At 57.1% G+C, this 17,378-nt stretch overlaps 1 protein-coding gene across 2 annotated transcripts in view; it reads right to left on the reverse strand.

Annotated features, from left to right (window-relative positions):
* RIN3 (Ras and Rab interactor 3) overlaps window positions 1-17,378 on the reverse strand; it is a 126,921-nt gene that overhangs the window by 16,301 nt on the left and 93,242 nt on the right. For both annotated transcript variants that reach the window (XM_066343783.1, XM_066343782.1), the window contains exons 6-7: window positions 7,997-9,559; window positions 6,191-6,499 (exon numbers count right to left, since the gene is read on the reverse strand). In XM_066343783.1, coding sequence (XP_066199880.1) covers window positions 6,191-6,499; window positions 7,997-9,559 — 1,872 coding nt within the window. The remainder of the gene's footprint in view (window positions 1-6,190; window positions 6,500-7,996; window positions 9,560-17,378) is intronic.

Consider the following 17,378-nt stretch of genomic DNA (forward strand, 5'->3'; position numbering starts at 1 on the left):
GCCTGCATTTCCTGGTGATTTCTGCTTTCCATCTCCAGGTACCTCTTTCCCACTGATCCCCTGAAGTACCCTGTCCAGCTGTTTGTACTCTGTGCAGTCACGGCCTCAGTCTCACTTCTGCTTCGAGCAAGGGCCACATCCCTAAGGAAATCACTCCAGCTCCCTGAGTTCCTCTTTGGAGAGCTCAGCCCGCAAGCCAACCGGCCACACAGCTGTGGGCTCAGAGACCTGAAGCCAAAAGTCCCAGCCAGGCTGGGAAGACGTGAGGCTGCCCATGACGTGGGCCTGCCTCCTCTGAGCTCATCTCTGACCCCAGGACACCCTGGACAGGCAGGAGAATGCAGGGCTTCAGCATAGGGCGTGGATCCAAGTCCAAGGTCTACTGCTCACCTGCATAGGTGTGACACTGAGCCTGTTTCCTTGGCTATAAAATGGGGATAAGAGTGGCTATGCCTTGTGGGTGGTTGTTCAACAACACAGATGGAAACTGGGTTATTAGCACGTGAGAAATATCGGACCTGGTTACACAAGACAGGAGGGTAACATGTCTTGTAATCCTCAGAACATGACACCGTAGAGGGCCTGAGCCCCATTCTCTTGTGGGGTGTTAAAGTAAGTTTGTGCTTCGCTACCAGGCTTGGCTCATATGTCTGTCTGTCTGTCTGTCTCTCTCCTGGATTCAATGTCCAAGGGCACTTAGAAAGTCTCCCTCAGCCTAGATCCCTGAATGGCTCTTGGAGCAGAGCCCACTCCCCCTCCCTTAACCCTCCATGCGAGTGGACTTAATGACTGAGAAATGAACTTCTATCAAGTCAGAGATCGCAAGGTTTATCTGTTACACTGAAAGTGTTTCCTTAATTACTTACCGATCTATATCTATTTCAAAAATAACAGAAAGAAATCCATCAAAATACTCTTCCCCCCCCCACAATAAACACTAGTGACTTTTGTCATCAGAAATCAGTTTATATTTTTTTTCAACATAGATTTTAAAAAACTAACATCCTGACCTCCCTCTGTCCTCTACACTGCCAGCCAGTGTCGCAGGCCTGTCGTGTCATGCTTTTGGGGTATCCCCCAAGTTTCCCTCTCCCATCCAACCCTGGCCTCGGCTCAACCCTGAACCACTTGCAGATTCCTAACTCAGTGTGTGGTCTCTGCCAAGGAGGTAGATGGCAACAAGCCTGATGGACTTTGGGACTCCACGGCCACTCCTGTGGCCCCCACATTCAACCACCTGTCTGCTGGGTACCCCGTCCCCCAGGGTCAGGAGCCAAGTCCCCTTTCCTGGAGTACAGCGCACTGACAGAGACTATCAAAGGAACCGAAGAAGGGCGCCTGTTGGCTTTCACTGCCCTCTGGGATGTTGCCTGCTCCTTATCTATGTTAGAAGAAGGTTCTTTCTATTCTTTTAGAAAGAAGCTCACATTTGCAAACACTGCATTCCTCTTAACCTTCCTCCCTCTCCCATCTCAGGGGGGAGTTCTTGGGCTTGAATCTCCTTCTTCCCAGAAGCAGGCCAGCCGTTAGACACTGAAGAGGTGGGAATAACTTGTTTGTAGGGGATTTGGGAGTTATGACTCTAGAAGGCCTAACTGGTCTCATTGAACCTCACGATAATCCACAAGAAACATGGGCTGCTCCTGGCTGCAGGGCGGAGGGCCAATTTATCCAAAGCCATTAGGTCCGTGAATCTTCCCTCTGCCTGACACAGGCCCCTAACCTAGTTACTACAGTGAAGGAGGCCCTTGATCAGGAATCAGGAATCGTGGGATCTGTTCCTAGGCCGGCTGCTCGGCTCACAGGTTTTGGAGTGAGAAAGTTCTAGGCTTGAGCCCTGGCCCTTCTGTATCATGGGCATAAACATCAAACACCTTTCTGAAGAGATGGCATTGCAGTTCCCTCAGGCCTGGTGTCTCTACGTTCAACCCCATGCTCACTGTCCCAACAGGTCTCGCCAGCCAGCAGCCAGGCCTTCTATTTATATTTGTCTCCAGTGGGCCACAAATGGACCGCTGGTTACTATTGCCAGCGTGGCGCAATGAGGGCATTCTTCCCTGGAGATGCAGGGGCAGGAGCAGGGCAGCTGGGAGGGAAGGGCTGACTTCTGCTTAGCGTGGAGGGAGCAGGCAGGACCCAAGCTGGAGTTCTGGCCTCCACGGGGTCGCCGACAGCTCCCAGGGCTTCTACATGGGGCTGCCGGAGTTTGAGGACCACACCTTTTTCTTTTTTTTTGGTGGCAGAGACAGAGAGAGTCAGAGAGAGGGACAGATAGGGACAGACAGACAGGAAGGGAGAGAGAGGAGAAACATCAATTCTTCGTTGTGGCTCCTTAGTTGTCCATTGATTGCTTTCTCATATGTGCCTTGAGCAGGGGGCTCCAGCAGACCGAGTGACCCCTTGCTCAAGCCAGTGACCTTGGGCTCAAGCTGGTGAGCCTTGCTCAAACCAGATGAGCCTGTGCTCAAGCTGGTGACCCTGGGGTCTCGAACCCGAGTCCTCCACATCCCAGTCTGATGCTCTATCCACTGCGCCACCGCCTGGTCAGGCTGAAAACCACACTCTGAGTAGCAAGCCATCAGCAGCATCTGGTAGGAGGGAGGTGTGAGTTAGATGCTTGGGGTACCGGGCTTGGTCTTAAGGTGGGTGAATGTCAACGTCAATGTCAATTTCAGGAGAACTGAAGTCAGTCGGGACCTGGCTGAAAACGCATAACCTCTCTCTCGTCATGGGGAAACATCTGACGTACATAAAATGAGGAACTTTCATTAAAAAGAAAAACTAGTGGGGGATGGGGAGGGAACCCTGCATTCCTTGAAAACACCAATGTCATAAAAGACAAAGAAAAGCTGTGGAAATGTCCCAAATGCAAGGAGGTAAAAGACATGTGACAACTAAACGTAATATGTGAGCCCTGATCCTGGGCCTGTGGCGGAAAGGCTGCTGACAAGGACCGTATTAGGTCAAGTGACAACCTGGAACCCAGATGGTGGCTGAGATAAAAATATTCTGTCGAGGTACATTTACAAAGCAGACCGCTTTCCTGGGGTTGCGTAGGAGAATATCCCTATTCTGAGAAAAGTATTTAGGGGCAAGGAGCCAAGATGCATGTAACTTACTCTCATGAGACTCAGAAAAAAAAAAATTACGTACGCACAGAGATGGCGGAAATGATAAAGCAAATGGGATAAGATATTAACAATCCAGAAAAGACATATGGCTGTTTCCATTTTCATGTCCTATTTCTATTTTTGGAGTTTTTGAAGTCGTAAAGACTTAAAGCCAAACAATTTCCCAGCAGAAGCGGTTATCTCACACACAGTTCCACGCAGAGCCCCATGTGGAAAACAGGGACAAGCGGGATAATCCGGGTGAAGCCAGGCTGGGCCCCGCCTGCCTGTGTCCCTTCGGTGGCCCCCGGGGTGCCTCCTGGAACCCAGCTTGGAAACCACCGAGAGGGTTCAGCCTCTCGTGTCCTCGGGAACGCGGCGAGGAGGCAGCCATTCCCGCCCCCTCGTGTCCACGGGACACACACATCCTCGGTGGCACCTGACCCTTGCAACAGCCCTGAGACAGGTGCTCCCAGCCCCACGTTCTATGCGAGAAGACCGAGTTCCTGGAAGGCGAGCACCTCCTTGGGGCCCACACTGTCCAGGCGTTTTCTATACACTCTCATGCCCCCTGATCCAAAGCTGGGGCTCAAGCCCAGGCCCGTGAATGAACCCCGAAGCCCCTGCTCTTCTCGGCAGGACCTGCTTCCTCCCAGGTGAAGAGGCTGCGGCTCCCAGCCACGCAGCCCGGCAGCCCGGCCTGCTCAGGGCAGAGGCGAGACCGGGAGTCATGGGACTTGAGGCCCAGTGCGCACCCCGGTGGGAAAACACGCTGTCGGTTCCCTGATGGGAGACCCATGTGTTCCTGGCGAGGAATCTCTATAGGGAGCCAGGAACCCGGCCTGCATTTCTAGGCTCAGAGATTCCCACCTGGGGCTGGTTCCTGAGTCAGCAGAGAGAGTCCAGCCTCCCTCCACGGAGGACTGGGAAACTGAGCACCGTGCTCTGTCACGTGCTGTGCCGGGCGGGCCCTCTCAGCAACTGCCTTCCTTTCCTTTCTTCTCGCAAAATTAGCCGGCCCTGCCCCATTCCCCGCTCTACGGTTTTTCCTAAGCAAATCCACTGTCAGTGAAATCGCTGTGTTTGAAGTTACTGTCGAGAGCGTGTGTGTTGCAAAGAATTACAGGATGCCCGAGCTATCTGAGCAAACTGGGACTTGCTGGGAACGGAACTGCCCACTTCGGGCCCAAAGCTGTCAGCCTGTGACAGTGTCTCAGGACCTAGGGAGGTTTTGGACCTGATGTCACCTGGAGCCCTGGTATGGTCGGGGGAAATAATTCCCCAAATGACAAGTTTGGGCGGGAAAGGCCTCTGAAGGGAGTGTTTCTAGAGGGATTGGACCTTGCCCCTTCCCCAGTCCCATACCCACAATGCCTCTGTTGCCTGTGGCCACACGGGCTGCCTGCCCTGCTCTAAAGGAGATGGAGAGAACCCTTCCCCTCAAACAGCCGCCTCTGGTGGGGCCGGGAGGTGCTGTGCCCTGAGGCTGACGTCCTACATCTGTTGTTTCTCATACTCACGGTGAATGAGTGTGGCTTCTGAAGCCGTTGAAATCGTAGCTTCCCTTCTCTGTAAAACAGCTTCCTCTTTATGTAGCCTTACAAGGCTAAGTACCCCATTCAAGGTCACACAGGCAGTAAGTGACAGGTCAGGAATGTGACCCCACATCTGTGTGGTTACAGAGGGAACGGTCCCTTCACTCCCCGCTACCACGGCCGCCATGTGCAGTTGCCGAGGGCACGCTGCACCCGGGCACCCGCTGGGGGGTGACTGGGGGTGGATCCGAGGGCACACTGCACCCGGGCACCAGCTGGGGGGTGACTGGGGGTGGATCCGGCCCCGCCCTGGCCACTGAGGCGTGCACACGGTCCAGGGATGCCCGTTCCCGTCGGCCTGGAGGAGCGCTGCGATGAATGGCTACAAGCAGTCTCAGTGACCCCTCCCTACATCTGCGCCCCTGGAGGCTCTTGACCTGGCAGCTCTTCCCATCAAGAAGGAGTGTCTAGTTCCTCACCCCTTGATGCTGGGCTGGTCCTGCGACTCAACATGTCAACGAAACATTTCAGGTGGCGCCGCCAGCTGCAGCCCACGCCCTGAGCGGCCTCCCGGCTTTGCTTGTTCTCCTGGACCGCCAACTCCTGCCGAGCACACCGGCTAGCCTGCTGGCCCATGAGCAGTGCATGGCCCAGTCACCCCTCTCCGAGGCCAGTCACAGCCAGTCGACCACCCAACACCTGAGCCAGGCCGTCCTAGACCAGCCAGCCTCCAAACGACCCCCTCTGACCACCGACCCCCTAGCTAGCCCGGCCATGCCTCGGCCCACTTGACCAGATCAGCAGAACTGCTCAGCTGACTTATGAGCAATAATAAATGCTAATCGATTTAGGTGCTGTTAGGGGGTAAATGTCCCTTCAAAAATTCTTATGTGGAAGTACCTTGGAGTGACCTGATTTGGAAACAGGGTTGTTACAGATGTAATTAGTTAAGATGAGGTTATATTGGAGGAGGGTGGGCCTCTAATCCAATAGGACTGATGCCTTTATGAAAAGGGGACATTTGGACAGACACAGACACGCACGCAGGGGAAACGCCACGCGCAGACGGGAGAGACGCTGCCAAAGCCGACACCTTCCGGCAGCTGGGAGAGGGACCTGGAGTGGACCCTTCCCCAGAGCCTTCACAGGGAGCAGGGCTCTGCTGACACCTTGACCTCAGTCCCCCACCTCCAGAGCCATGAGAGAGTCAAGTTTCTGCTGTGGAAGTCACCCAGTGTGTGGTACTTGGTCACAGCAGCCCTAGGAGGCTAATTCAGTGCCTTGTCGTGATTCACACAAAGCTGCAGAATGGGCTGGCTTCCATGGCGACCATACCCTCCTTTTGGTACCCAAGAGGGAACTCCTGCAAGGTGCCCAGGAACTGTACCCCCACCAGGTTCTGCCCTGGCAGGCCTTTGAGCCTACGTGGACTTCTCTAGTGCCTTCCAGAGGCTCTGGAGGCCCTGGCAGGGGAAGGGTCACAGATCCACGCACAGCGCAGCCTGGAGAGAGCCCCCAGTCCAGGCCCCTCCGGCCGCCGCTTACCTGGGTTGCCGAGCGCCATGGAGTCATAGATGAGCTTACAGGTCTTGAGCAGGGTAGAGATCTTCTTCTCGGGCGAGTAGGCCTTGTGCATGCTGGCGAACTTCTGCAGGATCTTTTCCATGACGGGCACCTCCGGGACGCTGGTGGTCACCCCCAGGTCGGTGGTGGTGGTGGCCAGGACCACCAGCTGGTTCTCCTTGAGCTGCTGCAGCGAGCCGTCCTTGCTGTGGATCTCACGTAGGCACGAGTTGATGGCTTCTTTCAGGGGCTTGAGGACACACTTGTACAAGGCAGACTCCACAATTGCTTCTGCAGTTGGGAGAGAGTAGCAGGGTGAGGACCCCCGTGGCAGGGATCCTGCCGCCAGGCCATGCTGCCCGACAGTATGGCCATCCTCATCTTCCAATCCCTGGAAAACATACTCAGAGCCCCAGCAGTTAACGCCCCGTGTCTCTGACGCACGAGACAGTGTGGTGCATTCAACAGAAAGCCACGCCAGAAGACACGGAGTGCACAGGGGCCCTCGTACTGATACCCTGTGTCCTAATGCTCTCCCAGGGCCTGGCCCAAATTAAAGTCTTATAGAGCTGCCAGCTACTCCATAGCTTCGGGGGGCGCTAGTCACATGGGAGCTGTGCAGCGTATATGGAGGGCCTGGGTACCCAGTAAACGTTTGGTGGAATTATTCTGGATGTCTCTCTTTCTAGCCCCAAATCCACTCAACTCTATAATCTCTAGAATACAGCATACCCTCACCTGACTTCTCATCATTTCCTAGGCGACCACCTTGACCTGGCTACCACTATCTTTTGCCTGAGTTATGTTCGTAGCCTCTTTTCTGGCCCCTTACAGTCCATTCGCCACACTGAAATCAGTGTGATCCTGTTATGGCACGTTTGGCCACATTTCTGTGCTGAGAACCCTCCAGTGCCTCCCATCTCATGGACAATAGAAGCCAAAGTCTTCCCTTTGCACTTCAAGGCCCCTCAGTGATCTGTCCCTGTGGCCTCTCTCACTCAGCACCTTGTTCACTCCCCTGTGCGCATGCTGCTTCAGCCACACTGGTCTTCTTGCTGCTCTACCACCTGCCATGCCTGCTCCTGTCTCAGGGCCTTTGCACCTGCTATTCCTTTTGCCTGGAGAAGCCACTTCACAGCTATCCACCTGGCTTATTCCTTCACTGTCCAAATGCCATCTTAGCCAAGAGGTGCCCTTTTCATCTAATAGAGTGGGAGTCAGCCAGCTTTGATATCTCAGCAACTCTGCAACATACATGCCACTGTCCCCACTTTACAGATGAGTCAACCCAGGCTCTAATGGTGTGGGTTACACAGTTAGCCAGGGTCTAAGAATTTGAACCCTTATCTATTTGACACCAGGATGATGGTTCAGCTGCTTTGGGTGACAGTAGAGAAATATTCTGTCCCCAGGAAAAGGGTCTCGGTTGTTTCCCATCTACAAAATGAGAGGGCTTCTGCCTAGCCCCCCAGGGTCCCTTCACCCCTGAGCGCCACCAGGCCCCCTGCAGAGGCCGACTCTGGCCCTCAGCAGCCACACGCTGGGACTCCTTTTGCCTCTAACTACTCCTTGTGACTGTCTCCCTAATAAAGCCAGCGGCATCCTAAGGGTGGGGTCCTGCCCAGCTGCTAACGTGGGCCGAGTTCCTTCCACGGTCTCACTGGGCACACGGCACAACTCGGAAGCACAAGGCGGAACAGCGGAACGGTTAGTTCAGTTAGCCCTGGGTGGATACGATAGGGATGCTCCCCCCACTCCGGCCCCTCCCAGCCCTCGCCCCAGGCTCACCCAGCTGCTCCTCGGAGTGCAGGGCGGGGTCCACCAGAGCCCGGAGCTCCGTGCTCTGCAGCAGGTAGCTCTTGAGCTGGGTCATCATGGTGCGGATCTCCTGCAGCATCTCGGTGCTGGAGACCTGGCGCGCCATCATCTCCAGGCTGTACACCCTGTAGTCCTGCACCAGGCTGCCGAAGTACGAGGTCTTGTCCTGGGCCAGCTCCACCACCTTCTTGTACAGCTTGCGGTCGTTGGAGAGGAAGGCCTGGAAGACGCTGGAGAAGCTGACCAGGCTGAGGCGGTGCCGCGCCTTGCCCAGGATCATGGAGGGCTTCTTCTTCACGCTGGGGCTGCTGAACTGCTCCAGCTCCTCCTCCGTGCTGCTGGTCGAGTAGGAGTCCTGGTCGGTGGCCGAGGAGGGCACTCCCCCGCTGTCCGAGAGGGAGGCCAGGGAGCCTTTGAACTCCGGAGCGCTCTGGGGCTGGGCACCGGCCTGAGTATGGGGGTTCGAAGTCCAGGCTTGGGAGGCAGGGCTTTGGACTTCTCTGGGTGGGCCAGGGCTGGCTTTCTCCAGGGACACCTCCTCCGTGGAAAGCTCCGCACTCTCCAAGGGGCTTGGGAGGACTGAGGCCAGTTGCCGGGAAATCCGTTTCTTTCTAGGGGGCGGGACCGGGGGGAGCCGGACCTTCCTTGACAGCTCTGGCAGGCTGCTTGGATCTCTGGCATCGGCCACTGCTCCCTGACTTTGCTCTGTGGTCCTCGGAGACCCGTCCCCAGGACTGTGTGAGGTCCCCTGGGGAGGCAGGCTGAGTGGGGATGCCCTGGAAGGACCTGGCTGGTCCCACTGTGCCGTGAGGCCCCTGTCTGCCTTCCCCACACTCTGGTCCTCCAGGGAGACCTTCTCAGAGACTCGGCGTCTGGGAGGAGCAGCAGGGAGGCCCTTCTTCACCGGCCCTGGAGGGGCAGGGGCCTGCTGCAAGGGGCTGGGGGCCGCCCCTGGCTTCACCTCCTCCTCCCTGAGGGGGCCCAGGCCTATAGGGGGGTAGGGAGGCCTCCCACAGGCTGTCATGGGTAGCTGGCTCGGATGGTCTGGGGGGCCTAGGACATGGGGTGCCGGGTGGGAGGCAGGTGCTGGGGAGGCAGGAGGAAGGGCCTCTGGAGGTGGGGGAGAACCAGGCAGAGGACAGGCTAGGGCAGGGGCAGGGGCGGGGGCAGGAGGAGGCCGGGCGGGGCTGGAGGGGTGGGGGTGGCCTGCGGGGGGAGGGGGCGCTGGGCGGCGAGGGGCCCACCTGGAGGTGGGTGAGGTAGAGTCAGGGGTGGGAGGCACCGAGCCAGAGGGGCAGCTTCTAAGGGGAGGCAGGTCAGCAGGCAGGGTGCTGCCACAGTCCTCGATGAAGATCGGGTTCACAAACCACAGGCGGTCATTTCCTACGGAGAGTTCAATTTCACACGAGCAGTTCTCGTAATGGGAAGCAGACCTGAGGCTGGAACCTGGGGGCGTCCTGGGGGCTCGGCCTCTGGGGGGTTCCGCTGGGCTCCCACCCGCTCGGCGGGCGTTCAGCGAGGAGTCCCAGAAGCCTGTGGAAACAGGAGAGGAAGAGGCAGTCGGTCCTGGAGCTGAGTCGCCCGCTTAGCCAGAGGGAGCGCTGTGGGTGGGGTGAGACCAGGGCCACGCGTGGGCTGGAGGGGCCGTCTCAGGGCGTGTAGTTCAGTGCTCCCCAGGTTGTTTTGCCCTCTTGGACTGTTTTAAACCTCTCCCACCACTTCCTGCCTTGAGAGGGGAAGCCCCACAAGATCCTCCCCTGCAGGGCCGGGGTGGGGCCAGGCAGCAGTGGTGACAGGTTCAGCTTCACTTCTGTCCCTTGGTGTGTGAGGGCCCACCATGGAGGGCACCGGGGACACAGGGGGCAGGCCATGTGGGGCTGGACGGGACAGAAAGCTCCGAGTTCCTGCAGCTGACCAGCTGTGGGCTCTGGGGCAGGCTGCTCGATCTTTCTAGGCCTCCGTCCAGCCATCTCTGGAATGGGGGTGGGGGTCCCAACAGGGGAGGTGCTTTGGGTCTGTTCTGGCCACCACAGGTGTTCAATGCAGGAAAAAAACACCTGTGGATTGTGGCTTGAATGCTCAGACCTGACCATTTCCGTGGGAACACCTGCCCACTGCACAACGGCTGCCTCTGGTCAATCCCCATGTTAAAACAGCAAGCTCTCCCACCCACCCCCAGTGTGTGTGGGGGGGCTGTCAGAAGACAGGGGCTCCTGCACTGCTGAGCTAAGTTCCAGCACGACTTGCTCCTGCCCTAGCCCTGACAACTCAGCCCGTGACCGCGGCCACCAAAACACCTCTGTCCCCATCCAGGCATTGTCGTTCTGGGTGAGGGGCATGGCACATCCACGTTGCAAGGGCACTGGGGTCAGCCAGCTCAGGAGTGCCTGACTTCTGGGTGCCAAGCCCTGTGGAGACTCTGACAGATGCTCAGGGCCCTCCACGGCCCAGGGCACCGTGTCTGGGAACAACTTCGGTGGCTTGCAGCCGCTCTGAGCTCACTCAGGCAGCTCCTCCTGGAACAGAGCACCCAGGCCCTGTTCAGCTTCTTCGTGTCAGAGATTCCTCGTGCAGACCCCGTTGTGACGGATGGGGCCAGGCCTCTAGACTCTCACCCGGAGCTGCTGACCTCTGGGAGCACTTCATCAGGAAGAGAACTACCAAAAGCAACGCCCCGGACAGTCAAGGAGCACGCACGCACTGAGTTCTGGCCGCGTGGGCCCCCTGCTATACGCGGGTCAGCGCACGGGTCCCTGACGCAGGCCTTCAGGGTAAGTCCCGGCACCCTCCCTGTGCTGCAGTGAAGATAAGAGACCCAGAGAGAACAAAGAACTCTCCCACGGTCACGGGGTTGGTGAGGGAAGGCGCTGGGATTCGGAGCAAGTCAGCCTGGTTCTTGAGCTTGTGCACCAGCCACCGAGTGTGCCGTCTCCCTTCTTAGGAACTTGCGACACTTCCCATTCTCAGCTGCTCGGCCGGCGTAAGTGAGCGGAGGGTTGCGTGCACCCCAGGACTGGGGATGTGGTAAGAGCACAACAGGCTCTTAATGCCGAAAGAAAGCAGATGTCACAAGGTGGCTGAGGGCCCAGTGTGCGCGCCTGCCCTAAGAGATAGGCATTCTCAGGGATGCGGGTATTTGCCCCCTTGCTGGCCAGGGGTCCGCAGACCGAATCAAGGTGAGCAGGGCATAATCCCAGGACAAGTAGGCTGCTGAGAAACTGACAAGCAAGCCTGCGTGTCCCCTCTGAGGTGGGGCCATCACAGGGAGGACCGTGGGGCTCATGGTTCAGTGCTGGGCAGAGACCCTGCGTCTGCCAGCCCGAGTGTGGCAGCTCATGATCTCCATGATAACACAGGTGACAAACTCTCGTGGGACTCTTTACCATTTGCAAAGCGTCACAGTCACCATCTGAGGACAGAGTACCTGGACGGAGGGGGGGTCTCTGGGCTTCCCCATGACCCACACGAGCTGTTCTTCATGGCCACCTGGGCCTTGCACTTCACTTTCTCGGGCATCTACTGACCCCTTCATGAGTCACCCCGTCTGCTGGGTGCTTGGCATCACGCACACAGCTCTTCCGGCCTTGGGGAGTGAGCAAGGGAAGCACTGTGCCCTGTCTACACAGCCCCAATAAGGTCTCCTGGGGAGTTCTCCTAGCCAGCCAGCCAGTCTGACTCAGAGGTGGACTGGACAGCAGCCCCATAGGTGAGCAGAAGCCCCCAGCGCTCACCTGCCAGCCAGTCTGACTCAGAGGTGAACTGGACAGCAGCCCACAGGTGAGCAGAAGCCCCCAGCGCTCACCTGCCAGCCAGTCTGACTCAGAGGTGGACTGGACAGCAGCCCCACAGGTGAGCAGAAGCCCCCAGTGCTCACCTGCCAGCCAGTCTGACTCAGAGGTGAACTGGACAGCAGCCCACAGGTGAGCAGAAGCCCCCAGCGCTCACCTGCCAGTCCCCACAAGCTTTTCCTCTGGGTGAAGGCAGACGTCAGCAGGTAGGCAGTAATCAGAACTGCCCGCCCATGCCTGGGCACTCCCACTATTGCTCACCTAGATCATGGCCATAGCCTGCTCTCCCCCATCCAGTCTCTTCGTTGTGGCACCGTGCCAGGCATCTAGTAGTCCCTCGATTGCTGTTTGTTCAGAATCAGGGCCAACCCTGTAGCCGGGCCCTCAAGGCCTATGGCATCTGAATCTGACCATCTTTTCTAGCGCCACCCCATTCTTCCTGAGCATGCCCTGGGTTGCCCGCTCCAGGCGTGGCTAACGCTGTTCCTCTGCCTGGCACGCTCTCCCACCCTCCACCTGGCAAAGTCCCACTCACCCTTCAAGGCTCGGGCCAAATGCCCCCTGTTTGGTGGAGTCTTCCTTACACACCCGGGCCTCCCCTGCGCTCCCTGTGCCCCCAGCTCTGGCACACATGCTGACCACTGACCGAGTGGCCATCCCTGGGGCTGTAATTCTCCGGTGTTACCTGACTCCCGCCTCCCCCTCCCAGACTCCGAGTCTCCAGAAGGCAGCACGACGCTTCCTCCGTCCGAGTATTTCCAGCGCCCAGCGCTCCGCGCAGACCCGAGTTGGCCCTTTCTCCTGCACAAGGGGACCGGCTTAGCCAGAGTCGGGGGCGGCGCCCTAGGAGTGGGACGCGGGCAAGGTGGGTTTGGATGGTGAGGTGGGGACAACCGACCACGGGAGGATGTCCAAAGGCAAGAGAATGAAGACGAGAGGAGGAAGGCAAAAGGAGGACCACGGAGCTCCACAAGTGGACGGACCGCCAGTCAGCCAGCCATTCTCACAGGGCCCGTCACGCAGAGATAAAAACAACAAATCTCATTTCCCACAGCTTAGATTTGGGGGCTGGCAGGTGTGGAGCAGACACTGGGGTCAGGGAGATGGGTCCAGGGCCTGAGTGACTAGAAAATGCTCCCGGTCCCTAAGACAGGCCCGGTGGTCTCACCGGCAGGGAAGAGGCCCGCAGCCAATGGCACTGGGAGGGGAGGGGGGCTGACGCCCCAAGAGCCGCCCTTCAGGGCCTGGGGGCTGGCCAGAGGCAGTGCAGGCCTCAGCTCAAAGAAATAAAGAAGGAAGTAGGTCACTTTCTCTGCAGCCTGCAGAAGGTCCAGGCCAGAGGAGAAGTGGAGCACCGTCATGCAACCCTAGAGGTGGCAGAGCCGTGGCGTCTGTGCCGGCTGGCCCCGTGCCAGGCCTGGGCTCGGCTGCGGTGTCCCCTTGGGGCCCCTGCCTCCCAGCCTCTGTGCTGCCCTCGGGCTCGGCTGGCCCATGGCCTCCTGTGCCTTATATGGAGAAAGCTCGTGCCAGGTGCCCACTCCTACAATCCTCAGAGGGCCTGGCCCAGGCCAGGTGACGGGCTGCAGGCCCTGGGGACAAAGGTGATGGAAGTTTCACTCTTGGGGAGCCCAGGCTGGTGGCAGGGCAGAGAGGTCCTGAGTAAATGCAACCAAGAACTCCAGATGTCGTGGAAATAGCCCAAAAGTCCAATGAGTTCAGCGAATAAATATGTATTTTCATGGCACCCCAAAGATGGGCTTCCTGGACAATCATTCAAACTTGTGTTTTTAATGAGCTTTCAATAACTAGGAAAATGCTCACTACATAATATAAAGGGAAAAAAGCAAATTATACGCCAACTTGGAAGAGCTATAAAACATATGCCTTCTCTAAAAATATTTTAAACATATTAGACAGACTGCAGACAAGTCAGAGAATGTCGGCCGATCTTACCCTTAGTTTCTACCGCTTTGTCTCGATTCCTTTGGCACATAGGCTCAACACCATATAGTTTAGGGCTGAGCTGCTCCCTAAGTTAGCTTTGAAGGCCCAAGATCATTCCTATAGAGCCTGCCCTTTAAATGTCGTCTTTTCCAAGGCCAGACTCAGAGTGTCTCCTGTCAGTGCACAAGCAAGCGTTCCTGGCTATCACATGGTGCCGAACCTGCCAATCAATAGCTCACTTTCTGCAACAGCACCCGAGTCTGAACAGCAGGGCTCGTGCAACTATCTGGGTATTTATTATGTTCTTCTCATTTTTTTGTAAAGAGTGAGTAGGAGGCTAGAAAAACAGCACTGCTGATCACAGTGATAGGAAACACATACACACCTCATAAACTTATCTCATGCAGATTAGTGTGGCCACTGGGGAAACAGTGTGGCGATTCCTCAAACAGTTAAACATGGAGACGCCTTAGGGCCCAGAGAATCCACTTCTGGGAATATATCCAAAGAATCCCAAAACACTAACTCAAAAGAACATATGCGCCCCTATGTTCACTGCAGCGTTATTGACAATAGTCAAGACCTGGAAGCAGCCCGAGTGTCCGTCCTCAGAAGAGTGGATCAAAGAGCTGCGGTGCATATACACAGTGGACCACTACTCGGCCATAAAAAGGAATGAAACTTACCATCTGTGACAGCATAGATGGACCCTAGAGGGTATTACGCTAAGTGGAGTAAGTCAGCCAGAGGAAGACAGATATATCATTTCACTTCTATGTGGAAACTAAAGAGCAAAACAAAGAAAGAAACAAAATAGAAGCCCACTCACGGATACAGAGGCCAGACTGGTGGTTGCCAGGGGGACGGGATGGCAAAGGAGGATACAGAGGCCAGACTGGTGGTTGCCGGGGGGACGGGATGGCAAAGGAGGATACAGAGGCCAGACTGGTGGTTGCCAGGGGGACGGGATGGCAAAGGAGGATACAGAGGCCAGACTGGTGGTTGCCAGGGGGACGGGATGGCAAAGGAGGATACAGAGGCCAGACTGGTGGTTGCCAGGGGGACGGGATGGCAAAGGAGGAGAGATGGAAAAGTACAGACTGGTGGTCACAGAACAGTCACGGGGAGGTCAAGTACGGCACAGGCAATAGAGGCAGGAATGTTGTCATAACTCTGTGGTGCCAGGTGGGTACTGCTGGAGATCTCGGGGGGAACACTTCGTAAAGTACAGGACTGTCTAACCACTGTGCTGCACAACTGAAACTAATACAAAAGAATACTGAATGCAAACTGTAATTGAAACAAAAAAACTTATCCCAATTGCAAGATCATCAGGTGGGGGCGGGGCTGGGTCAGGTGGGTGGAAGGCAAAGCAGCAGGAACCTGATGCTGACGGGACCCTGGGAGGGGCCGCCCGGAGCCGGCCTGTGTCTGGGGAACAGCTGTGCCCACAGCGCCCGCTGGCCTTCTGCTGTATTTCTGGAGATTCCCTGGTGTCCTTTCACTAAGTCCTCTCTTGCCTACGCCAGCTTGGTTGGGTTTCAGTTCTCTGCTACAAGAGTGCCTTGCTTGGAACAACACGTGACACCCTGGGTCCAGTGCCTGTGCATCCTGGCCCTTGGCAAATGCTGCTCTTTGCATATTTATTATCACCAACGTGGCCCTGGCCGGCTGGCTCAGTGGTAGAGCATTGGCCCGGCGTGTGGATGTCCCGGGTTCGATTCCCGGTTAGGGCACACAGGAGAAGCGCCCACCTGCTTCTCCACCCTTCCCACTCCCCCTTCTCTCTCTCTCTCTCTTCCCCTCCCGCAGCCATGGCTCTGTTGATTCAAGCACACAGACCCCAGGCACTGAGGATGGCTCTGTGGAGCCTCCACCTCAGGTGGCAAAAATAGCTCCATTTATGAGCATGGCCCCAGATGGGTCGAGTATCGGTCCTAAATGGGGGTTGCCAGGTGAATCCTGGTCAGAGCACATGCGTAAGTCTATCTATCTCCCCTCCTCTCACTAGGAAAAGAAGAAAAAATATATGTTCGCATGAACTCAGGAGACGGTGGATGAGGCTCGGGTCTGGACACGGCAGAACCAAAACCTTCGGCCTCCGACCGGACGTGCCCTCCCAGCTCCGGTCTCCCTCTCCCCAGGGAACTGTTCTGATGAGTCTTGCTCTATATCCTTCAGCCTTTGGGGATGGGACACCAGGTCTGACGAGAACCCAAGCTGTCCAGTCCCTAAGACATGTCAATGCCCTTCTCGAGGAAGGAAGTGCTTACTGACAAATCTGAACTGCCACTGCCTTCCCAGATGGAAGCCTCCCCTACCCCCACTCACTGGGCCCGAGGTCAAGCTCTCCAGGACAGCAGGGCTCGTATCTATTCTCGAAAGGAAAGTCCACGGGACGCCTGCCTCAACCCCACGGTGGGGCCAAGGGCTGTCGCAACCCGAGCCTCCTCTCAGGCCCCCCTCCCCAGGCCGAGCTCATCCAGCTCACCTGCCTATGAGCAGGCCTCACACGGGCCTCTGACTGCTGGCTGCAAAGACCACGGAGAAGGTCGTGAGGGGCAGCGAGGGCCAGTGGACTCTGACTGCTGGCTGCAAAGACCACGGAGAAGGCCGTGAGGGGCAGCGAGGGCCAGTGGACTCTGACTGCTGGCTGCAAAGACCACGGAGAAGGTCGTGAGGGGCAGCGAGGGCCAGTGGACTCTGACTGCTGGCTGCAAAGACCACGGAGAAGGCCGTGAGGGGCAGCGAGGGCCAGTGGACCGGCCGTGCTGGGAGTCAGGAAGCCCTTGGGGCTCATCCCAGTTTGTTCATTTCCCGCCCGGGCTCCTGGACACGTTTCTCAGTTGTGCTAAGCCTTGATTTTCTGTCTTTAAAGTGGCGATACAAGGACGACACAAGCCAGTGCTCAGCGCGCTGCACTGAGAGTGTCATCCATGCCATTATAGAGCTCAGCGGGGAATGTCATTTGGACAGCGTGAATTATGAATCGGTCACCTGTTCCCCATTCAAACTCCTGGGAGGGTAAGAGCCCAACAACTAAAACATCTGGGGGTGAAACATCTGGGGGTGCTGCAGCTACCCCGCCTGGGTCAGGTCCCAGCTCTGCCTCCGACCGGGTGACACCGGATATGTTCACTGAGCTCTCGTGCCTCAGCTTCCTCTGCCGTAAGTGGGGCTTCCAATACCAGAACCTACTTTATAAGGCTGTTTAAAGCTTTGAGGAGCCAGTGCCGGCCAAGCAGAGAGAACGCAGCCAGTGCTCGTGACGCGTCGGCACCCCAGGGCCGGGGCGACTCCTCCTTCCTCAGTTCTGACCATGAGCTTCTTTGCGGCATCTCTTGCTTTGCTGTCCAGAGGACCCCCTGGGTGGTGGACCCAGCCTGTCCAGGGCACCGGCGGGTATCTTCTCTGATCCCAGGTGTGCCCTTAACTCCTGTGACCCACTCCCGCCCTCTCAGGCATCGCTCCTTCCATCTGACGGGCACTGGCGAGCAGGGCGCTCCCCCATCCCGGGCACCGCGCTCGGCTGTGTGTAGTGCCGTGTCCCGTGCATGGCTGAGTCGAGAGATTTCACCTATTGATCATCTGCTTTGTTCATACGCGAGACCAGGCCTGTG

This window comes from Saccopteryx leptura, chromosome 6, assembly GCF_036850995.1.
Source record: "Saccopteryx leptura isolate mSacLep1 chromosome 6, mSacLep1_pri_phased_curated, whole genome shotgun sequence".
Classification (NCBI taxonomy): Eukaryota; Metazoa; Chordata; class Mammalia; order Chiroptera; family Emballonuridae; genus Saccopteryx; species Saccopteryx leptura.